Genomic DNA, 25,168 nt, shown 5'->3' with positions numbered 1-25,168 from the left:
TTGTAACAATAAAATAACCCTTTTTGGTGGTATATAGAACCATTTTTTTTTAAAAAAGGATCTATACAGAACCATATCCAACAGTCTCCATCAATCAAAAGAAACATGTAAGCATGAAATGGTTCTAAATAGAACTGCCTTTACCAAAGTACCATCCTTTTTAAGTGTGTTGAGAAACAGAATTTTTCACAGTGCTTGTGATATGAACTGAAGGGTGTGAAGAGTCTAATGCCTGTAAAACCTTCCTCACAAAATATTAAATGAAATGGTCATGAATGGCGGTCCGATGCCTTCTCTGATAGCTTTGAGATGGTTTTGGCATATAATGTATTCTATGAAACACATTCATAGCAGAGACGTACATGCAGAGCATTGTATGACAAAATAGTACCCACAAAAACATTAGAAACCATTTTACAACTATCATCATTACATATAAAAAAACTCAAGGTGAAACGTATAGGCTCACTGGTCATTTTGGCTATATTTGTGCTGTAGAACTCTGGTTCCTATCACTAAAATTACAAATAATGTCTGTGTACCTTTTCACATCAAACCACTCTGAATGATTTTGTTTACAGTTTAGTGATTGAATTATGCAGAAATTTGGAAAAATTGGTGGAATTCTGCTTTAAGGGACAAGGAATCAGGGCCACTAACTTAAATGAGGGGCAATCTTGATGTGGCTCTCCATAGTTTACAGAAGCAAGACAAGAGAAAATGAGCGCACATTTCTGCACAGATGTGCTTGATTTATTTCAGAGAGCCAAATTATTATTTAGTACAACTTCTTGAATAGCCGGTAGTCAAGGCTGTATCTCTTCAGGGCTCTCGAACACTCTGGTTATGTCTGGTTTCTTAGCGAGCTGTCTGGCCATTGTGCCTGTGCTGTCCTCTGTATCCATGAGTTCAGGTTGCAACAGGGTCTGAGCTGTGACCTCATGCTGGCCAGTACACACCATGTGTAAAGCTGGGAGATACAGCAGAGAGAATGTTTCAAAGAACAAAGAGTTTATTTTCTAACAAATTGTTGTGAGAATTTCACTAGATGGGACTAAACAATACATTAAATAGTCAACCTTGTTCCTCTTCAATAGTTCATTTGGGCCCTTCAGCAGGGTGAATTAAGAGTGACATAAGGTCAAAAGGGACAGTATAGCTATACAGAGTTTATTGGCTAATGAGTGAAAATAAAACTTTTTTTGGCTGAGTCCTAGCTGTGAAACCGCATAATCAAAATTGAATGCCGTCATTGGTGTGACATCACATAGGTGGGCTGGGCAAGTATCAGACTGGAGGTTGACTCTGCAACACATGAAGTGAAGAAGATGACATTAACGTAGCTAGTTCTCATCATAAGGTCATAAAATAGTCATTGAAAACTTCATTGATAATTGAAAATTATCAGCCTGGCAGTAGAGATCCACTGTGTGCTCTGTATGCTCTATATTAGTGGTTCCCACCCTCTTCATATGTGTGGACACCTAACAAACCACAAAAATGTTCATGAACTAGCTGAATTTTGCTAGCTGTTTTTACCTGGAATAGCCAGCTAACAAAAACAACTAACAAAAACCAACAGATATACTAACCAAGCCAAAAACCAACCTAATATAACACTAGGTTTGGCCTTGACTTGGTCATTTTTGCCTGAATCAAATGAAGTGTTCATTAAACAGTTTGTGGGGGTGGAGGAGAGTTTGTAATGAATTTTGGACCTGAAGCATTTTTTTAAATGTGCGTTCAGATCATTTCTGACTTCAAGCATTTTTGTTTTACCTCAATTAAATGCGTTCAATGAAATTTAGTAGCTGAGAATTAAGGGAGGAAATGGGAAGGAGGAGGTTGTTGTGACAGTGGGGAAAGGCAGCTTTATACTATATGAACTGTGGACTGATTTTTCTTCAGTAATAAAGTTTACCAGAAATTAACATGGAGTCCTAATTCATAATTATGAACATGAAAGGAAAGTGTGCATGTGAAATTATATCAAAGTATGAATTAAATTGTGCAATAAATATGCTTACATTAGCCTAAATCAAGTGTGCTGTCCCAGTTACCCAAAGATCCTGTTCCAATCACCCAAATGTTACAAAAAATAAAGGCTTTGGGTCAGTCCTTTCCAAAAAGGGATGCCACACCTTCTTGGAATACGATTGAACCTCTTTTCCTTCTCAAATGGATAGATAATATCTCCAGTATAGTAAATGTATCATGTGTTGGGCATTTTTTTATGGCAAAAAAGCTTATACAAGGCAGAAATTCAAAAACCCAATCACCCTTAATTCACCCTACATATTTAGTTGCTATCATCTTTGAAGAATGAAAAGAATACAGCTCCCAATTTGGGCAATGCAAGCTCATAAATTTCTTCTTTGATTACATTTACATTTACATTTACAGCATTTAGCAGACGCTCTTATCCAGAGCGACTTACAAAAACTTTGATCTTGGATTAAAATATAAAGATACAGTGTCGCTTCTCAAAATCAAACATGATTATGCTATTATTGAGCGCAAACTGAAACGTTAGCTAGGACTTGATAGGACTTTCTAGAAGGAAGGATTACTCTAGCTTAGTTGGGTTCATTCAAGTACAGCTTCAGAACTCCAGACAAATTTCTTGAATATAGCTGGATGCATGCTAGGTGTAGAGAAAATGGCTATCGAGTAAGAAAAGAAGATGTCTGTTTGATTCTAAAAAAATGGATCCCAGAGGCGTCATGCTCAAAAAAACAAATCATCTGCATAGATGCAATTATTTTTTCAAGGAACCAAACTTCATCTGGCACCTAGGCTCCTACGATAAACTCAAGCATCATGGCATTGCTTTCTTATTGATGTGGAATATTCTGATGTTCTGTAAATCCTGTGAGATGGCCTATGTACACAATAACTTCTAATAGCATTGTAGTTTATTACAGTGTTTGTTTTTAGTCCTATAAATTGTATGATTTTGTTTTTGCCTGGAGTGGACACTACTTTTACTCTGCAGCATGCACACATGCTCTACAGTGCACAAACTTAAATATGGCATTCATCTGTGAATGTTAGTGCACAAATTCTTTGCTGAGTTTTACATATTGAAAAAAAAATAGAATAGAATACAAAATATAGAATATAAAATGTGCCATACACATTTTATGTTTTTTTTTTTTCTCCCAGTATGTTAAATTCAGTAAATAAACAATAATTGTGTATTAAAATGTGCAGATGTGTGTTCTCTGTAGAGGACGTATTAACTAACTTTCACTTAGAAAATCAACAACATAGAAATTGACCGGGGCAAACTTTTGCATAAGACTGTATGTATGTTTTTTGTAACTTAACTGAAGCCATTTAGTTTTATTAAACAGAATGATCAATTTAGAGTATGTCTATGAAAAAAGTCACCAGACAGGACATTTGGAAAAGAGCTACATGTCTATGGAATTTCAAGTACAGCTCCACAAGTATGAGCAACAGGCCTTCAGCTCAAACCAGTTATAAGCAAGCAAGCAATTCCTTATCTTCATCATCCAGTGTGCTTTAAAGTGCCTTTTCACCAGATGACCTCTCACCAGCAGACAAGTAGTTGAAGAAAGAGGACATCAGGACTTCATCTACTTCATCAATGTTGTGTATGCAGGCTGAAATGAAAGCTTTTGAGAGTCACTGGAACTATGCCATGATCACTGTATCATTCAACCCAGATTCTTCCAGCTGCTTGCCATTGTGCTTCAGAGAAATCAGTCATCAATCTCAGCGCCGTGTAAACCTCCCTTGAAACTCCATGGTCATCTAGGGCCCGCTCATTTTTTAATTCCATCTTTAGACCAACTTCTATTATTTTGCTGGCCATAAATATGTCGAAAAGGTCATGCAATACTTTAACCAACCTTATTTGAGCATACCGTTTTTTGTTTTAAATTGGGTGATTCCTCAGGTGGTGGGAGTGTATGAGATTAATTTACTGAAGCCAAAGACTCATCTTTGTCAGTCATTTCTAGATTGTGGTGTATAATATATAAAGAAAGAGGCAATATATTAGTATAATAGTGTAATAGTTCAATAAAACATTACTAATGCCCATTTCACATAGACAATTATTCCTAAATATCCTGAACTAAATATTGCAAGCTCATATGCATCATTTCTGTTCTAAATAGGTGTTCCTTTGCTTTAATAACAGCATCAATTCTGTCAGGTGAGAATTACACCAGTCTCTTGAGATCTCCTTTTCCTTTCTAGCCCACTCTTACACAAACTGGGTGCACATTTCAGCATTTCACATTCGGCGCCTGCGCCGCCAGCCGCCAGCAGAGGGCGACGGCGGCAAGGTGCCATAACTTCAGGGAACTCCAATTCCCAGTGGGTGATTAGGCCCAACCACACACACCTGTGGATTCCTCTACTTAAGGCCATGGCGAACAGCAGCCCTTTGTCACACCTTTGTAGAGGGGTGACTGGTATGGTATGCAGCCTAGGTGGGTATTTAAATGAAAAGAAAAGGAAAGAGGGCTGGAAACAACAAAAGAGAGAAATTGCGGCTGATACAGTCCTACTGATAGTCTTACCAACACCATATTGGTATCACAGCTGTGGTCCCTTGCTAATGATGAATGGGGAATGAGGGGTTGATAAATTGTGCGGAAACAGACAGACTACAGTCTGTAACAACAGTTCACCATCACGGTAGGTGTATTTGATAAAATGGCCAATGAGCGTATAAGGAGTATTTAATGAATTGGTGTATAGACTTGTCATATTGACAACAAAGATGTATACAGTATCAGCATAAAGAAACACAGATCTTGTGCAGACCGGTTTGTCTAAACATGGTAAAATGCTTACAGTATGGAATATTCATCCAGGTCCACTCTTGATTCAGTCTATATTCCCTCCAGTGGATAATTCTACATGAAAATGTTCATGAATCAGGGGTTTGCCCATAAGGTAAAACCTCAAAATGATTTGAGTCTAACGAATTCACTCAACAGCAATTTTATTTCACTCAAGCAACAATCACTACACAGTACTATGCAAAAGTCTTATGAAATTGATATGTAAAGCTATTTATCTGGTCCTTGTTAAACACACTAATTTTAGAATAAATACATTACATTGTGATTTGATAGATGAGTTTGCTAGCTTAACCATTTCCAAAGCTTTCTTCAAGGAAGTCTAGTATTTACAGCTACCATCCAAAACCTAGTTTATCAAATCAATCCTTCAGTATATCAGGTGCTGTTTGATGGAATTGAATAGATCTAATTGTATCCTACTAACAGACTTGTGGAAACTTTTTCAAGGTCCTCCTCTGTGTCTAGACCAAGAAATAATCAAAATAATTTTAGCCCCATGTCCATTCCGTTCTGGCTCCCATCACTTGGGCTCTTGGTAAAAAGCTGTACAATTCTGACCATATTTACTTGCAGAAGCATATTTAGTTGTTAAATGAGTATGCAGTTATTCCATTTGTGACACTGCCCTTATGATAACTCGGCACCTATTCCGAACAACAGTTACACTAAACCTATAAGACAACATATAAAGAGTTAATTTGTGAAAAATGACAAATGCCATCCTTTTTAAGTTAACTGTTGTGAGTTATTCATAACAGCACATTCTGAACCTTAAATACATTTTGTCACAAAAGCCATTATTGTCAAGGCATTTCAAGCTCATGTTTTACAGCAGAAATGATCAATCACCAGCGCTGTTCTCCAGCATAACCTGATAAGTTCGTTTGGCGAAACAGCACGCAGTGTTAGTCAGGTGACACAACACTGCAGCGAACTATTTTCCAAATATATATATTCCTGCAGGCTGGACCAACTCCAAATGTGTCGGTCTTCACTCCAAATGGGTTTGTGTTCTGTTAAATGCTTTGTTAGTAGTTTAAAACAAATGTATACAAACAGACTTAACTCTAGCTGGTCCAGTACTCTATACAACGATTTGTGTTCAACTTCTTTAAAACTCAGTGGTTATCTCAAAGCTATCAAATATTTTCCTTTTAATATTGTAGCATAGAATATTTTCTGATGTAAAAACAAGTCTTGTCTGATCTTTTCTATCTTCAATGTGACCTTACAACCTATAAATTTAAAAACACGTCTGGGTGGGAGGTAGGGTGGCACGATGAACAACAACAAAAAAATGTTATGATCTCATGAGCTCTATGTACCCCAATTACACATCCTTTTAACTTATAGACATTTAGCACGGAATCTTAAGGGGAAAGAGTTACTGTTAGGCTGTAGGCCGAGCCTTGAAAACATTAATTTCATCAATCCCTGGCTAGGAACTACATTCTTTTTTGTATTTACATCTAAAAATTTTTGTTAACACAGGAAAAATGTTGGCAATAAATATTTGCACACATTTTTCTAAAAACGTAAAGTCTTTTTATGTTTGCTTGTGGCAGCTATACAGAGAGCTTCAATCAGAGCTCAGCTATGATCCATCTCGAGGAAGCAGACCAGTCAGATCAGCTGGTGTGGAACACAGGACAAATAAGGCAAAACACTTTATTGCTAAATTATATTTATCTTCATGATTTCGAAGAACTACAAAAGCTAGGTTACTGAGGGATTGATATGAAGTGTCACTGTCTATTTTATATTTTTCATCTTCTACGCACATCTCTGATCTACTTTTCTCACAATACCTTTTTTACCGCAGTGGCAGCACAGATAAGGATCGCTTATAGGATTTCCTAATAAACTGCTTCTTTCTGCTCATATGTGTTTGTATTCAGTTGTATGTACATGAAAAGAGATGTCTGTATGTGTTCATGAGAATCTCCAGTTCACGTGCGGTGTTTCTTATTGTAATTAGTTTATTATTCCTTGGCTGATCATGTAAAGAACACTGTAAAAAGTAGAAATACAGCAGAAAAACAGCAGAAGTTTATTTGAAGTGTTTTGAGGTTTGAATTAATGTAAAATATTTATTTTATTTATCTTAACCACATGCGTCAGGCTCCAGTCCCCGCAGGCCAAAACACTGCAGACTTCAGCACACTGCCTCATTAAACACAGCTGATTTAGCTCATCGGCTAATTAGCAAGGCTTTCATGAACTGAATTCAGAGCATTATATGAGGCTAAAAGCTAATCTCTGCAGCATCTTGGTCCAGAAGCTCCAAAGTTTGACTTGCCTAATCTAAACTAAGATTGCTTTGCATTGTTTCATCGTTTGCACAGAAAGTACTTTTTGAATTGAATTAAACCAAATTGTTATTATTTGTTAGTATTTTTAGGTTAAAGTGACAAATCATTTTTACAGTGAAACAATCATTACATCAGAGAAATATTTAAAAACAGAATGGTGTATCTGTTGAATAGGAACAAATGAAGTAATAGGAACTAACAAATCCAATACTCTATATTATCTAGCAAAGAAAAAAGTCACAAATACTGTAAATGCTTAGTTTAGATGTGCAATATTTGGACACATGTTCTCATCCACATCACACCTAATGTCTTGTCTTGCTTATACAAATACAAATCAGCACTTGTTCATTATGTTTTGGGCCCATAATGGACCATGCATTGTGAAGAAAATAACTCCAGAAGTGACCTTTTTATAGATGGTGAGCACCTGGGTAGGACATCAGCTCAGATGGGAATCAATTTTAATTGATGAATAAGACAAACAAGCACAGAGGATGAAAGAGAAGGTTTGTATTGTATTGACACTACCTATTAAATATAACTTGCTTCAAAAATAAAACTGTAAGGTTAGCAAAGAAACCCATGGTCCACAGGTCTGTCAGCCTCTATTCAGTGGCCTGGTTCCAACTCCTATGTTATGATGAACTGATAAAAGCGGAAATTGATCATTCTTATATTTTTATTACACATATTTACATTAAATAATATTAATCGCAGCTCTGAGCTGTTTACTGCCACAGTTTACTGTGCTGCTGATGATTACCTGACAGGGGGGGAAAAAAAAAACAAAAAAAACATGTGCAAGACCTTTGATTGGCCACTTTGTTTAGTAGCTTCATGACTTAGTATAAATTTTATGGATAAATGTACAAAAACTGAAATATGTAAAAAAAAAAAAATATGTAAAAGTGACTTTTCACTCAGTTTCGAGCCAGGGATCAATCAACTCAAAAATCAAAACAGATCATGAGATTTGGCCCTCCACCAATTTTGGCCACATTAAATTTTCATTTTCGTTTTCCCAATCTGTCAATTATCCCATCAGGGCAGGGCCAACAGTATGCTCAGCAGAAAAGGCTTTATCTAAAAACATGATGGCCAAAGGGTTTATAACTACTCCTATGTTAGCAGATGAGGTGAAGAAGAGAAGTACAGTAAGCTGTGATGCTTAATGTCTTTATGCTTGACCCCATGAGAAAATGTTTAATGGAACGTGTGGCTAAGTTTTCTGATTTATCAATCTGGTTGATAAAAACGAGGCTTGGTTTCCCTCTCGATAGCTTCTTTTTTGAATTTTTCATTCCACCTAAACAGTGCAGCAGTTACATTCTGCTAAATTTAGCTTTGTTTTGTAACCCATGGGTCAATATGCCTTTCAATATAATGGAGAAAGGCTTTAATGATATAAAGAGCTTGTCACTTTAAGATAACAGTTTCTGCCATATTTTGTTAGGCTTTGATTGCTGTAGCTCAGGGATGTTAAATTCAACCACTCAAGGGCCATTTAAAGATCTCAAATCCATGGGCCAGCTCTCTGTTCATTTCATGTTAAGTAAACGTTTTGCTGTGACCTGAACGGGCCATTGTTTGTTCAAAATATGCCAAAGCTGCAACAGCACTGAATACTTAATTTTAAAGAAAATAAAATGTTTTTTTTATTTGCTCAAACTAGACATCTTTTCTTTTTGTGGAACCACTGGCTCATAGATTGTTGATGGGGGTTGGAATGCACACTCTGTTGCAGTGCATGCTGGGGACTTCAGTGAAATGGGCTAATAAGAATAGAAAAATTAAAATAATGTCTATAGGACTGTTTCATGGGCCTGACTTGGCCTGCGGGACTTGTGCTTGACAAGTGGGCTGTAGTTACTGGTGTCCATTTTTTATAACAGCAAAGGGTAATTACAACTCATTAGCAGGAGAGCAAGAGTGTTAGAATTCTACTAGTAGAAGTTGGGTGTCAAGCTCAGCTAAAAATCAGCTGCATCCACTACTAGCCATTATAACTTCCAGTGGTATTGAAGCCCTTGTTTTGCCTCATGTGCATACTCCTCTTATTAGGCTGTGAGCTGGACTGGGCAAGGTGTGCTGGATGAAGAAAGAGCCGTAGCTAAAGCGCTGGACTTTAATACTGCTTGTTTCTGAGAGAGAGAAGCTGGTTTTGTCAGTTCTTGCTGCACTTCAAGTAAGGCCTAAGATTGCTATTTTTTTGGGTAATTTTGTTTTTTTAAAGAGCTTGGACTGAAGTGAATATTCCTTCACCATATAAGCAGAAAAGTATGCTCCATTTCAAAAATTGTGAATTATGGAGGGCTGCAGAATTAAGCTGGCTGATTGTTAATGCTAGCTAAAGCTACATTCCCAAACAAGACCCCATCAGCTGGGTAACATGATTACTTAATGTGTCACACATATACACCATCAGCTTTTGTAATATTAATTTTTAAAAAGGAAAGCAAGACATTAGAGACCCCCTAGCTGAATTCGATTGAAATACAGACACAGTACAGTGGCTGTTGCCAACTCAGCCACAGTGGCAAGGTGGTTGTGATTTACACGGTTATGTGAACCAGTACAATTGTAACTAAATAATTTTATGAGTACATTTTTGGTAACAGATAAAGTGTAACACAGCAATGCTGTGATGCTCACTGTGTAAGTTAGAAAATAGCCCTCAATGCTGGATTAAGCTCTGTCTGCCGCATCTGTAGCCTATGGTCAGCTCTGCTGTTGGGCTTGCCCTGAGGGGATGATTGACAGGTTGGGAAGACCCAAGGAGTGCGGTAGTTGAGAATATGTAATTGCACAGAGGAGAGGCATTGTTTCCCTTTTACATTTGAAATTTGACATCTTTCTAGCCTGGCATACTCTTTGATAATGCACTTTAAATGCATTATTAGAGAGTGAAAATGCATATAAGATTAATTACATTTTGATTGTTATTTTGACACAATTATTGCATAATCACATTTAAGCATCAATATGCTTTTCTGGAAATACATTTTAATTTTAATCAAGGTACTCATAAAGCATCTAAATCTTGGAGTAAATGAAATGTCAATATTAGTATACCAAAAGGAAAATTTAAATCAAATTATTGAATTTGAATTTTCATTTTGAGCTCAAAATTGGGACATTTAAATGCAAACATACAAATACATTGCCATTTCACATACTACATTTTGATTTTAATTTTGATACTGATATGCTTCCATACAGGGTCTCAAATTTCAGATAACTAATGAAAAAGTACAGCCAGGAATATTTATTACATCTGTTCCATGATGTGGGGAAATGCAACAGAGCCATGTGTTTTTCTTTAATAAAAAGAGAAGAAACTGAAACATGGGTAATACGATGTTGGCTATTTATAGTTTAATTGTACCTATATAACTTCATATTGTAACTGTAAGCTGCTTATGTATACTTTCTAAGGTATCATTTCTAAAAACTTAAGTATATAAAATATTTTGTGAAATCTATTGGATCATGTATATTGACTCACCATGCCTTAATTCTCCCTGTTTTTAGGGCCTCTAGTTTCTATGAATCATATTTTGTTAGATGACGTCTCCCCTACAGTTCGTAATGTCCCTTGTCACATTTCAACCTTTTTAATGTGGCTCAGTTGTAGCATTTTTAACTATATGTAGTTGTTTCTGGTATAAAGTGACTTACTTGTTTCTTTTATTGTTTTTCTCCAGTTAGCAGGGTATTCCTTTGCTGTTGATCTGCCAGTAGCATCACCAGTTGCGTATAGTGTGCGGTTGGCCTCCAAAGTTTGACTGTGTGTTATGTGCATTTTTGCCTGCTAAGTTTAATTCAGAGCAGTATCATGGCTCAGCACTACTCTTCTGCAGACAAGAGTAACAATATTCAGCTGTTTATCAAGAAATATGGACATATTTGATTCTTTTCCAAACAGTATTTATGGATAAATGTGATGTAGTTGCACCACACTTGTAAAACCAGTAAAAATCATTTATTTAACAAACAAATGAAAAAGATGCCAATTTCTACTGAGGAAAAAGGTGGGACACCAAATAGCTGGTATTTTCTTCTTTGGCTGAAATAACCTCAATTAGATGTTTTCTATAACTCTCTCTCTCTCTCTCTCTCTCTCTCTCTCTCTCTCTCTCTCTCTCTCTCTCTCTCTCTCTGCTCTGAAGTCAGTTTCCTGTATGTTGGTGTGTTTCTCACCACACTGCTGCAGCGTCTCTCCTCACACACACACCTCTAGAGACGGAGGTGGAGTTCTGTTCATCAGTGCTGACGCTCTTTTGATAAATATGGAGAAAAAAAATGCCTCCTCTGATTTGTCACTGAAAATGTTTGATGATTTCCTCTTCTCTTGTGGTGTGATTGGCAGCTGTGGGGAGGTCTCTCTCTCTCTCTCTCTCTCTCTCTCTCTTTCTCTCTCTCTCTCTCTCTCTTTCTCTCTGTCTGTCTGTCTGTCAGTTTGTATTGGTCATCCCGTAGTGCTTCATCAGTGGTCACAGGATGCTGCCCACAGGACGCTTTTGGCTGGATATCTGGATATTTTTAGTTGGTGGACTATTCTCAGTCCAGCAGCGACACTGAGGTGTTTAAAACTTCAGCAGCACTGCTGTGTCTGATCCACTCAGACCAGCACAACACACACTAACACACCACCACCACATCAGTGTTACTGCAGTGCTGAGAATGATCCACCATCCAAATAGCACATGGGTGTTCTGACCACTGAAGAACAGAGTGATCTTATAAATGGGAATGTCGTATTCTGCAGCATCAATAGTTTTATTGGTGAACAAATTTATTTTAAATGTTCATTATGAATGAATCATGCTGTTATGAAATTAAAACAATATTCTGAAGAAGATAAATATATTTAAAAATAAATTTTGGATTTCTCTAATTTTGAAACACACACACACACATTTTCTAAGCCGCTTACCCTTCTGGGTCATGGAGTAATTTTGAAATATTTTACAAAAAACTCTATTTTGTATTTATTATTTTATTTGTTTGGTCAAATATTTTAATTTTTTTATATGATTATTTCTATTTATAATTAGCCTAAAGGCTTTTATGTTTTATTAAATCACTCAAAGAACTGAATTTCAGACAGTGGCACTTGACAGCCACTCATGGATATTATTCAAAACGAATGCACTGAAGTTCATAGTCTCAATCGTGGACATGGCTCTTTTTTGCATGCACTCCAAAAATATCCAGCCAACAGCCTCCTGTGACCACTGATGAAGGACTAGAGGATGACCAACACAAACTGTGCAGCAGCAGATGAGCTAATGTCTCTGACTTTACATCTACAAGGTGGACTTACAAGGTAGGAGTGTCTAATAGAGTGGACAGTGAGTGGACACAGTGTTCAAAAACACCAGCAGCACTGCCGTGTGTGATCCACTCGTACCAGCACAACACACACTAACACACCACCACCACCATCACGTCAGTGTTACTGCAGGGCTGAGAATGATCCACCACCCAAATAGTACCTGCTCTGTGAGGGTCCATGGGGGTCCTGACCACTGAAGAACAGGGTAAAAGGGGGCTAACAAAGTATGCAGAGAAACAGATGGACTACAGTCTGTAATTGTAGAACTACAAAGTGCATCTATAGAGTAAGTGGAGCTGATAAAATGGACAGTGAGCATAGAAACAAGGAGGTGGTCATAATGTTATGCCTGACCGGTGTATGTCTAGGTTTCCATGTACAGATTGGTAGTAGTCATTTATTATGGCGGGACACTTTGTTGATATAGGGCAATAACCATATAAAAAAGTATTAGACGCAAAGCTGACCATGCAGATTTGTCCGTTGATCAACCCTGTAGAGTTTGGTGAACTATGAATTTACTTAATTAGATCTTGTCAACTTTATTATATTGAACACTTTGATAATGAAACTTTTTATAATATAATGGGACTCTTTGGAGAGATAATGGGACTTATAGTGTTTGATCCAAGCCAAAAAACATATGTCTGGGGTTTCCTGGACAGATTGGTAAAATTTTCTTATTATGGATGGGATGCTTCAGTAATATAGAGCCATAGCCAGTAATATAGATGCAAAGCTGACCATGCAGATTCATCCACCACGGTCTCTTGATTAACCATGCAGAGTTTGGTGAACCTATGACTTCACTCTGTGGGGTCTTGCCAACTTTAATATATTGGACAATTCGGTAATATAATGACTTTTATTATAATGTAATAAGACTCTATGGGCTATAGTGTTGGATCCAAGCCCAAAAACTTATGGCTATGGTTTCATGGACAGATAATGGTAAAAAGGGTCATTTCATAGTTGGCTATCCTACAACAGCCGTCGGTGTGAGTTGTTGAATCACCAAGTGTTCTGGTTTCTTACTTAGAGAAGGGAGAGTCCAGCACCTTCCAGTCACCATCCTGGCCCTCCAAAGACCACGCACCCATGAATGGACTGGGTTCAGTAAAGCTCTGACTGTGTACTGGACAATAATACAATAAACAACAAGGTGCAAGACATGCGTGAGTCCGAGCTGGAGGAGCAGTGTGTTTGAACTGGGCTGAACGCAGGAATCTAGAGCTGCTGACTCTACACCTTCCAGCTCATCGTGAGTGAGGAGACATTCCACCTTGATAAACATCTCCACCACCAGCTGCACCTGCCTGCCTGCAAAAAGCTCAACCGCTCACCATGCAACCATGTGTTTGTGTTCAGTGTAAAGCATAACTGGATTTGTTCTCAGAGGATGCTGTGACACCAAGATGGTGTGTGAAATATTACTGTAAGAAGGAAGGTTCTGTGCCCATTATAGCGAAAAAGAACACACACACACCCACACACAGAGACTTTGTTTATCTGCAGCCCAAACCCTTACATACAGTCTCTGCCACTCTGCACATGGAGAACATGAGGAACATGAGCGCCCAACTCCAGCTGTTAAAGAGGATATACACAAAACCACCTTCAAGCTTGTAGAGATCACAGTCCAAGGAACACATGGAGTGTGTGACATCTCCTGTTGGAAGTGGAAGTCTCTTCCTGCTCTCATTTATACCATATCATTGGCTTAAAGTTACTTTGATCTGGTCTGATTTTGAAACTGGACAAGTCTTTATACTGTATTTATAGCTGTCATTATTATTATTATATAAACACAGAGTCCAAGAAAAGAACTGCAGACTGAACCTTGACTGGCTCAGTCTGCATTTCTTTGCTTAAACTCTGTGTTCAGCTTTGATCTGCAGCCCTGATCTGGCAACAGGAACTGTAATGTCTGTCGTTAAATTTCTTTTCATTGAAAATGAACTCCATCTTTCCTTCCACTCACACTCACCACAGCTGGTAATTAAGTATTCACACATATATATATTTTAGTGGCATTATCATATTTAATTACATCAATGAAAAATAAAAGACATGAACTGATTTGAAATGGAGCCATCAAGTCTTAACAATCAGATGATGATAAAATATAAAAATATCTAAAATATCATTCAAATTTGACCAGAACACAGAAGGAGTTTATGCTTTTCTCTTCTCTGTTTCCTAAAATGAAGTGAAACGGAAACAACTCCCCCCTCCCCTTTTTCGAGTCTTCAGGCTATACTTAAACTCATACCTATGTTTTTGCTGATGCCTGATTCAAATTTTTTTGAATCTTTACAGTAGTCCAGTTAAACAAATTCTATATTTATTTTACTCAGATATTATTTCATGTAAAAGAGGCCTATACTCCAAACCCCAAAACAAAGTGTAGAATGAAGCTGATTAATGGATATTTCAGGACTTCTTTTATCAAAACTGAATCTATGTTGTCAAACTGCCTTTGTCACATTTATTTACATGAACATTTCTATCAAGATACATTTATAACTAAAATAACCGATGTTTAAAATAGAAAGAAAAAAGCAAAATACAGAATTTAAAAAGAAGCAAAAAGAATGACAGAATAAAAATAACTGGATGGACGTTTTAGTCTGAGAGTTCTGTGTTCGCTCTCTATACTCGGACTGTTCCCTCAGTATCTTTGGGGGATGAACACCTTTCTGTTTCCCCTTACTGGTGTTGAGGTCAATTTCAGAAAGACCATCTTTATTCTGGGTATTCTGGGTATCTTTATACTCTGTGTAACCTGAGACTATATTTTATCAAAGATCAACAATATGCTCTGCTATTTTTATGATCTATTTTCAGTTCTGACTGAGACGGCAAAGTAAGAGCTCTGCTTTGTCTCTGAAATACTCTGTTTTGCAAAGTGTAACAAATAAATTTCTGAGACATACAAGGTCAGAGACAGATTAACAGTTATCAGGTGTCCAGAGGTCTACTATGAGTCAACACATAGAGAGGAGAGGACAGTACAGAATGATCTCTCTTTTATGTATGAAATGTCCCATTGTGGTATGAGAAATCATCATTAAAAAACTCAATATAGAAAATTTGTTACATAACATATAGTTGTGATTAGGAATGTGGATATGAGCATGCAAAATAATCTCACAATCATTATAAATTTGAAAATAACACAAGAAAGAAAAAGTTAGGACCCCTTCTGGGTGTCAGTGTTTTTTACACCATATCCTTACTGATTGTGTAACAGTCAAATAAACAGTGTTGCGATCAATAAAAAATCATTTCTTGTGTTTGAAGAGCTTTGAATGTAATTTCCTGAGGAAAGACCTGAGGTTTCTCAGTCAAATGATTCATCTCTCATCATCTGAAGCTCCTTCCCCACGTCATCATAATCTGTAATATGAGCACATCTTATTATAGAACACTAAAACTTAAAAGGGGACGCTACCATGGCAAACTCAAACAAGGGGTAATATATAACCAAGGGGAAAAAGAAAAGTGAAACGGCTCTTTTACTTTACTGAATTGATTTGTTCTTTTTCTTTTACTGCTCCCTTTTTTTCTCTTTGATTTGGAGCGTTCTTCTTTTCATTTTACAGCTACCTTTGTTCTTTTCTCTTTGCTTTGCAGCTGTTCATTTTTCTGTCTACTCACAACTCTCCTTTACTTTTTCCTTTGGAACAGTTTGTTTCTCTTTTTTATTTTTCTTTGCTTTGTAGCACTTTTTTTAATCTTCTTATTCTCTTTTTACGAGCTACCCATCTACAAAGGTTCAGTATTTTCTTTGTGCAGTTCTGGGGCTTATGTAGGCCGTCCTCCAGCTGAGTGCTGTTAAGGCAATCAGCCTGCAGCATTCTGGAAGTTGAAATCCCTGGCAGAGACTGCCCTAGACGTGCGCTGCTGCCGCCGTCCTCCGCCGGGAGTAGGCGGCACTGATCAACCCCTTACAATTAATAGACTACCTGAACTATAGTGCAATGGCTTCAACCAAACAATTCCTGTATAACGTAAAATGCAGTGTTTTGCCAAAAATGACATCTCATTTAAGCCTTAAAAATCCATTTTTGCCTAATCCATCCACAGAGCATTATTTCAGTAGTCCTCTGGCACATCCAGAAGGTCAGTAAACTTTAAACAAGAAGAAATGCTCTTCTTAGAGAGTAGTGTCTTTCTCTATGCTATTATTCCACATATTGCTGCTGTCGGAGCAAAACCTTGTATCTCCAAAATGGTAACTTTACAGGAGAAGAAAAAAAACACACTTTACCTTTAATGCAAGTCAATGGAACCAGAGTTTCCCATGTAATTTTGGGCCATGTTTTGGTTCTTTCATCATGAAATTTACATACTATGTAAAGAGCAACAGGTACTTTAAAACTGTCAAAAACTGAAAACCGTGGAGATACAAAAAATGAAGATACAAGGTTTTGCTCTGACAGCAGCGATATACTACTCTTGTTCAGTGTTTGCCTGATGGTGGACTCGAGCACTGCCATTAGCCAGTGTAAGAGAGGCCTGCAGATCCTTAGATGTTACTGTGGGGTTCTTTGTGATCACCCAAAATTTTCTATGACTTATTCTTGAAGTTTTTGTTGGATGACCACTCCAGGGAAGGGTAATGATGGTGTTGAATTTCCTCCGACTGCCTGACAGTGCGTGTCCAAAGTCTAAACTCATCAAAAATACTTTTGGAATGTCTAATGAGGACTGGCAACTAATGTTCTGAGGCCTTTAGAAATCCTGTCAGCCACACTCACTCCTTATTAAGATCCAATTGATTGAACTTCCTGACCCAAATATTACCTACACCAAACATAATTCTAGAGGTTCACATACTTTTGCCGGAAAGACATTTAATGTTGGATCCCGTCATTGTTCATTAAATGGGAGGAAAATCTATATAATTGTTTGAGTTATTTTTAATGGGTTCTCTTTATCTATTGTAATGATGTAAATGAAGATCTGATTTGATTTGATGTTATATTTATGCAGAAATTCTTAAAATGATAAAGGCTTCACAAACTTTCAAGCAACACTGTACAATATAAGAACAAATATAAGCTTCACCCAAGACTAAGACATAAACCCGCCCCAGGGGAGAAATTCTGGCAAAATATAGCCCTTTACTAAAAATGGAAAAGTTGCTCATATGTACAACTAAAACATATAGAACAAAATCAGCTACTCACCATTTACCCCTCCCTCATCCCGTTCATCAGTGATGACATCCTCATAGCTCACTGAAGTGTCCATTGAGAGATAAATATATATATTTTTCTCAAAACATTTCATTTTTTCTGTGTTGAAGCTTCAGTTTTAAATTGTGAATCTGTCTTTATATCTATGATAAGAAAGTTTACTTGTTATAATGTTGGAGTTTGGTCCAGTGGCAACAGCATCATCATAGACATGTGTTACGTCTTCTGTCAAAATGTAGAGATAAATGTCATTAAATCAGCATCAGTATCATCAGTGACTGTGTTCATGTTTGTGATTACAGTATTGTTACATTACAAGTCATACCTGTCACAACAGCTGAGCTCTGGTCAGCAGTGATGACCTCATCATAATTCTCTGCTACATTCTCTACACCAAAACACAGAGATATTTAAATCATGTTTATACAGCTGTATTTGTCAGGTGTTTCAGACAAAACTGAATGAAGGATTTTTATGATATTTGACATAATTGTTAAGTTTGTATTGCATTCCAGTTTAAAGACTAAAATAAAATTCTTTATAAAATGTAGTTTAATAAAATTTAATAAATTAATTTTGGTCATATTTTGCAGGTAGGATGAGCATATCTTGCAAAAATACTCTCCTGCGTTTATGTGTGGACCACTGCTGTAAGGATCAGTAAAGCTCCAAAAATGGTTCAGAAATTCATTACAAATACAGACTATTACATTTTTCTATTTTCATAGCATATTTAATGATTTTTATCACTGCTTAATTTCTGTTTCTTACTAAACTAAAACCCCAAAACAGAAACACACCTGCTACACTTTTAGAGATCTGTCCAGCAGTGATGACATCATCATAGCTCTTTTCTGTGTCCTCTTTTGGTGGTTCACCTAAACCAAATAAAAGCAGAGTGTATTTACAAATATGAAAATAAACTGGATATAAATGTATTAAATCACAATGACTAATTGGACAACAATGAAATTCATATGGATTGTTGTAGAGACAAACTGCTGATTGAATGTATGTAAAAAGGCTAATCGCCATTGATTCCCATCTGAGCTGTCCTATTCAGATGTTGAGCATCTATTAAAAGGGGTCACTTCTGGAATTATTTTGTTCACGACTGGTTATGGACCAAGCACAAAATAATCAAGTGCTTATTTGTATGATGCATATGATGCAGTGCAGGTAAACTTTTACTGTATCTGTGACAAAAAAATCGATTTATTTATTTATGTATTTATTTATTTAATTTTCATTGAATACATACAATAAATTTTCACTGAATATATATATAGTAAGTGAGTAAATGTAACTAGATTCACCACAGCTCCAGTGCTGCATACTAGGCTTACTCTGAGCCTCAATATTTTTGCCATAAAAGAAACACAACTAAAAGACACTTGTTTTAAGAAGCATGGATTTATATTTAATTTTCTTATTTCTTAATGGTGCTTGTGATATGTCTGTAAAAGTTTCAGGTACTCTTACTCAAGTAGAGCTCCACTTGAAATGGCAGCTCTTTGAATAACTTGCAATCATGTTGTTAATAAATTCCAAAAGATATACAGAATACACTGGTATATATTTTCAATAAATTACACGTTTGTATAGGACCTTACTGAGGTATTCCCCTGCCTCTCCTGGACTTCTTTTCCCTCTTGCAACTACTTCTTTAGCACTTCTGCTATAATTATCATTCCACAGGTAAATGAGAATTAGCTGTTTTTGGATAATTTCCTTCTTTTCCTGTTTATTATTATTATTATTATTATTATTATTAGTAGTAGTAGTAGTAGTAGATCTTGATGGTATTTTATATACTGTATAAATATTTCAAAATGCTGTTGTGTTAGGTTTTAAATTATAAACAGTCCTGTAAAGAGTTTGTAAACATGTCTAAAAGATTCTGTAGATACTCAGAGTTTTGCTGATGGTCGAGTTTGACTGAGAAAAGAAGTTATGAAGGCACTGAATGCACTTTGTGCCAAAGCAACTGATCCACAGTTTTTAGTTTCCAAGAGTTTTTAAAGAGTGAACTTATTGTTGCAAAATGTGTGTAAAAAACTATAAACAGAATTTCACTCTGAAACAGAAAAGGGTAAAAAATTTTACTACTAGTCCACATAAAGCACAACCAGCATAGAGAGACTGTACATCGAGAGGTCTTCAGACTTTACACCACAGCTAAGGAGGTTTTCACTGAGAGACTTTACACCACAGCTAAGAAGTTTTCCCGGGCTGGCCAGCTGAGGAACTGTGTGTGTGAATAGACTTGTGTGTTTTTTTTCTTTTTTTTTTCTATTGTGAAGAATTGCCCTGTGATGGATTGGCGACCTGTCCAGGTTGTATCCTGCCTTCTGCCGAATGACTGCTGGGATGAGCTCCAGCTACCCCCGTGACTCAGAAGGATCAGGGGTTAGAAAATGTGTGTGTGTGTGTGTGTGTGTGTGTGTGTGTGTGTGTGTGTGTGTGTGTGTGTGTGTGTGTGTTATGAAGAATAACAATAAAGGATTCCTCCTATTTATTTATGGTAAATAGGATTTCCTGTAAATATTTTGGCACAACTGTGGCTTATGAAACATTCTCTCATTTCTAAATGGTGATTGTAATATTTCTCAGTTAAATGGAGTTTAACACACACATGTTCTGGTCCTCTTACCTGAGAGAAGCTCCTCATCCACATCCTCATATCCTGAATGCTGTTCTTTAGAGAGGATACTGCCTGTTAGAGGAAAGCAGAACAGTCATCAAACACATTCAAAACACAGAACCACCCACAATCCTGTGGATCCAGTGCTGTGGATCATTGTGAGCTACAGGTGGGTGATGTCATCAAATGTTTTCATGTATTTTGCAGAAAATCAACCACAATAAAAATTTAACTGACTATGACTTCTCTTTTTAGTCTCATTTCACTGTGGGCTGACATTATGAGCTACAACAAAAAAGACTTTTACATAAGAAGCTTCTGTTCCTCTCTCTTCAATTTCTCAGAGCACACTTAAAGAACTGATACATTTTTAAAGCTGCTGAGGAACACAGGTTCTTAATTTGTGTGATTTATTCAGACGACAGTAATTCGAGGATGTGTATAACTGATGATCTCTTGCACACCAAACACAATTTCTTGGACAGCGGAAATACGACATAATTCATTACAAATACAGACTATTACATTTTTCTATTTTCATAGCATATTTAATAATTTTTATCACTGCTTAATTTCTGTTTCTTACTAAACTAGAACCCCAAAACAGAAACACACCTGCTACACTTTTAGAGATCTGTCCAGCAGTGATGACATCATCATAGCTCTTTTCTGTGTCCTCTTTTGGTGGTTCACCTAAACCAAATAAAAGCAGAGTGTATTTACAAATATGAAAATAAACTGGATATAAATGTATTAAATCACAATGACTAATTGGACAACAATGAAATTCATATGGATTGTTGTAGAGACAAACTGCTGATTGAATGTATGTAAAAAGGCTAATCGCCATTGATTCCCATCTGAGCTGTCCTATTCAGATGCTGAGCATCTATTAAAAGGGGTCACTTCTGGAATTATTTTGTTCACGACTGGTTATGGGCCAAGCACAAAATAATCAAGTGCTTATTTGTATGATTAAATGGGAGGAAAATCTATATAAATCTATATAATTGTTTGAGTTATCTATTCAGATGTTGAGCATCTATTAAAAGGGGTCATTTCTGGAATTATTTTGTTCACGACTGGTTATGGGCCAAGCACAAAATAATCAAGTGCTTATTTGTATGATGCATATGATGCAGTGCAGGTAAACTTTTACTGTATCTGTGACAAAAAATCGATTTATTTATTTATGTATTTATTTATTTAATTTTCATTGAATACATACAATAAATTTTCACTGAATATATATATAGTAAGTGAGTAAATGTAACTAGATTCACCACAGCTCCAGTGCTGCATACTAGGCTTACTCTGAGCCTCAATATTTTTGCCATAAAAGAAACACAACTAAAAGACACTTGTTTTAAGAAGCACGGATTTATACTTAATTTTCTTATTTCTTAATGGTGCTTGTGATATGTCTGTAAAAGTTTCAGGTACTCTTACTCAAGTAGAGCTCCACTTGAAATGGCAGCTCTTTGAATAACTTGCAATCATGTTGTTAATAAATTCCAAAAGATATACAGAATACACTGGTATATATTTTCAATAAATTACACGTTTGTATAGGACCTTACTGAGGTATTCCCCTGCCTCTCCTGGACTTCTTTTTCCTCTTGCAACTACTTCTTTAGCACTTCTGCTATAATTATCATTCCACAGGTAAATGAGAATTAGCTGTTTTTGGATAATTTCCTTCTTTTCCTGTTTATTATTATTATTATTATTATTAGTAGTAGTAGTAGTAGTAGTAGTAGTAGTAGTAGTAGATCTTGATGGTATTTTATATACTGTATAAATATTTCAAAATGCTGTTGTGTTAGGTTTTAAATTATAAACAGTCCTGTAAAGAGTTTGTAAACATGTCTAAAAGATTCTGTAGATACTCAGAGTTTTGCTGATGGTCGAGTTTGACTGAGAAAAGAAGTTATGAAGGCACTGAATGCACTTTGTGCCAAAGCAACTGATCCACAGTTTTTAGTTTCCAAGAGTTTTTAAAAATTTTACTACTAGTCCACATAAAGCACAACCAGCATAGAGAGACTGTACATCGAGAGGTCTTCAGACTTTACACCACAGCTAAGGAGGTTTTCACTGAGAGACTTTACACCACAGCTAAGAAGTTTTCCCGGGCTGGCCAGCTGAGGAATTGTGTGTGTGAATAGACTTGTGTGTTTTTTTTCTTTTTTTTTACTATTGTGAAGAATTGCCCTGCGATGGATTGGTGACCCATCCAGGTTGTATCCTGCCTTCTGCCGAATGACTGCTGGGATGAGCTCCAGCTACCCCCGTGACTCAGAAGGATCAGGGGTTAGAAAATGTGTGTGTGTGTGTGTGTTATGAAGAATAACAATAAAGGATTCCTCCTATTTATTTATGGTAAATAGGATTTCCTGTAAATATTTTGGCACAACTGTAGCTTATGAAACATTCTCTCATTTCTAAATGGTGATTGTAATATTTCTCAGTTAAATGGAGTTTAACACACACATGTTCTGGTCCTCTTACCTGAGAGAAGCTCCTCATCCACATCCTCATATCCTGAATGCTGTTCTTTAGAGAGGATACTGCCTGTTAGAGGAGAGGAGAACAGTCATCAAACACATTCAAAACACAGAACCACCCACAATCCTGTGGATCCAGTGCTGTGGATCATTGTGAGCTACAGGTGGGTGATGTCATCAAATGTTTTTTTTTCTTTTCATGTATTTTGCAGAAAATCAACCACAATAAAAATTTAACTGACTATGACTTCTCTTTTTAGTCTCATTTCACTGTGGGCTGACATTATGAGCTACAACAAAAAAGACTTTCATATAAGATGCTTCTGTTCCTCTCTCTTCAGTTTCTCAGAGCACACTTAAAGAACTGATACATTTTTAAAGCTGCTGTGGTGCAAACAATTAAAAAAATTGTCACTCACTTGATCACGTGCTCATTCAGTCACTTAATAGATCTTTCACTCACACAGGCATTGATTATTCAGTTAAAAACACAATAAATCACTTACTTGGTCACTCACTAGTCCACTTATTCACTCACTTGCTCACTTGCGGATACTAGTTTGTTCACTAGTTTACTCACTTGGTCACTCATCAATGTTTTATCAAACGATCGATCACTCACTTACCTGGTCAGTCATTCCGTCATTTATCTGGTCATTCATTAACACACTTGGTTACTCGCGTGGTCACTCACTCATCACTTGGTCACTCAGTCAGTCACTCACTTGCCTAATCATTCGATCACTTACTCACTAACTTAGTGACTTGGTCAAGTGACAAAGTGAAACAAGTTACTCAGCCACTCATTTAGTAATTCACTTGTTCACTCACTTGATCACTTAGCCCCTCATTTAGCTACTTACACACTTGGTAACTCTTCTCCTAATCGATCACTCAGTAAATCATCCTCTCTGGAATTCACTCACCATGTCATTTGGTCACTGATTCAATCACTTACTCACTCTATCAGTAACTCCTCTGGTCATACACTCAGACACTCATTCACTCAGACTCTCACGCACTTATTTAGTCATTTGTCATTCTATCAATAACTCACTGACAGATGGGCTTGCACACTCAATGAAACACACAGGCAAACACACAAAAGGACACACATTAACACAAGTATGCACACACACACACACACAAACAAATATAAACACACACACACACACACACACACATACAAACACACACAGACACAGTGCCCCCCCTTCCCCCCCTCTTTCTCTCTATCAACACACACAGACATACAAGCACACACACCTGCAGCTGTGTGGTTTCTCTGTACAAAAAGTACAAAAATGGAAGTTTTTACAGGAATTACACAGTTCAACTTCAGCTGCCTAATAGATGCTTATCAGCAGAATTAACACACTACACTACATGTAGATCTACTCTAACTGCACATTTCATCTAACATACACTAAACTTTCACTTAACTGATTTACTGTTATTATTAATACACTGAGAAAGAAAGAAACTGTTGATTTTAGAATATGAAATATTATTTTGACCACTGAGCAAATGGGCAGGTTTTGTGTTTTTACATTGTGTGTACGTATGTAAGTATATTTTAATTTAACACAATAATCCTCATGTAAAACACTCCATGTATCACACATGTATCATAACCTTGTGGAGTCAAGTCATTTCTTTTAGTGATGTGTCTGCGGTCGATCTCCTCATAGACTGCCTCAGTCAGAGTCTTACGCCTCCTCTTAGAGAGCACTGTGAGGGAGACAGAGAGAAACATGGAGCCAGTTCAGTAGAAGAGAAGACTGATGACAGATTGAAGGACTAATGATGTTTAGAGAATGTACAGAAAGTGGATTGTAGATGATCTCTGAATCTCTCTACCTCTCCTGAGCACTCTGTTCTGGTAAAACAGCACAACCAGAAGCACTAAGGCCAGGAAGAGCACCGCTCCCAGAACCAGGAGAGACACTGGATAGGTGGACGGAACAGAAGTGGGAAGAGTTTGTGGAGGAGTGAATGTTCCCTTCACTGTCTGACCAACTGCAAATAAAAATACAGAACATAAACTGTCTAGAAACTGTGTAGAACATTGAACTTTATATTCAAAAACATTTAGGAAAATGACAAAATTGTACCAGTGGTGATGGAGGTGGTGGTTGTAATTATGGGTGCAGTAGTAGAAGGCAGAAATATGTCTGTAAATACAGAAACAACACACAAAATTAAAAATACACACACAAAAAATTCTAAGCCACTTGGGTCACTGGAGCCTATCCGAGCAGTCATTGGGCGGAAGGCAGGAAGCACTCTGGACAGGTTGCCACTCCATCACAGGGC

At 36.9% G+C, this 25,168-nt stretch overlaps 1 protein-coding gene across 1 annotated transcript; it reads right to left on the bottom strand.

Annotated features, from left to right (window-relative positions):
* Nucleotides 1-806: 806 nt before the first annotated feature.
* Nucleotides 807-25,117, bottom strand: LOC118803222. Its single transcript, XM_036563750.1, has 10 exons — nucleotides 25,087-25,117; nucleotides 24,967-25,026; nucleotides 24,713-24,871; nucleotides 24,488-24,583; nucleotides 22,857-22,919; nucleotides 20,961-21,038; nucleotides 20,355-20,417; nucleotides 18,502-18,579; nucleotides 18,027-18,089; nucleotides 807-970 (listed from the first exon to the last, which is right to left on the bottom strand). The coding sequence occupies exons 1-10, from the start codon at nucleotides 25,115-25,117 to the stop codon at nucleotides 807-809; spliced, it is 855 nt and encodes a 284-aa protein (XP_036419643.1).
* Between the last annotated feature and the right edge of the window lie 51 nt (nucleotides 25,118-25,168).

This window comes from Colossoma macropomum, unplaced genomic scaffold, assembly GCF_904425465.1.
Source record: "Colossoma macropomum unplaced genomic scaffold, Colossoma_macropomum, whole genome shotgun sequence".
Lineage (NCBI taxonomy): Eukaryota > Metazoa > Chordata > Actinopteri > Characiformes > Serrasalmidae > Colossoma > Colossoma macropomum.
This window is presented reverse-complemented; position numbering and strand designations above follow the sequence as displayed.

Bases quoted from the DNA above. Each gene is read 5' to 3' on its own strand.
- LOC118803222 (XM_036563750.1), bottom strand. From the start codon at position 25,117: ATGACTGCTCGGATAGGCTCCAGTGACCCAA. The intron at 21,039-22,856 runs GTAAGAGGACCA...TATTTGGTTTAG, and splicing joins GGATGAGGAGCTTCTCTCAG to GTGAACCACCAAAAGAGGAC. The intron at 971-18,026 runs GTATGACTTGTA...TGTATCTCCCAG, and splicing joins GAGCTCAGCTGTTGTGACAG to CTTTACACATGGTGTGTACT.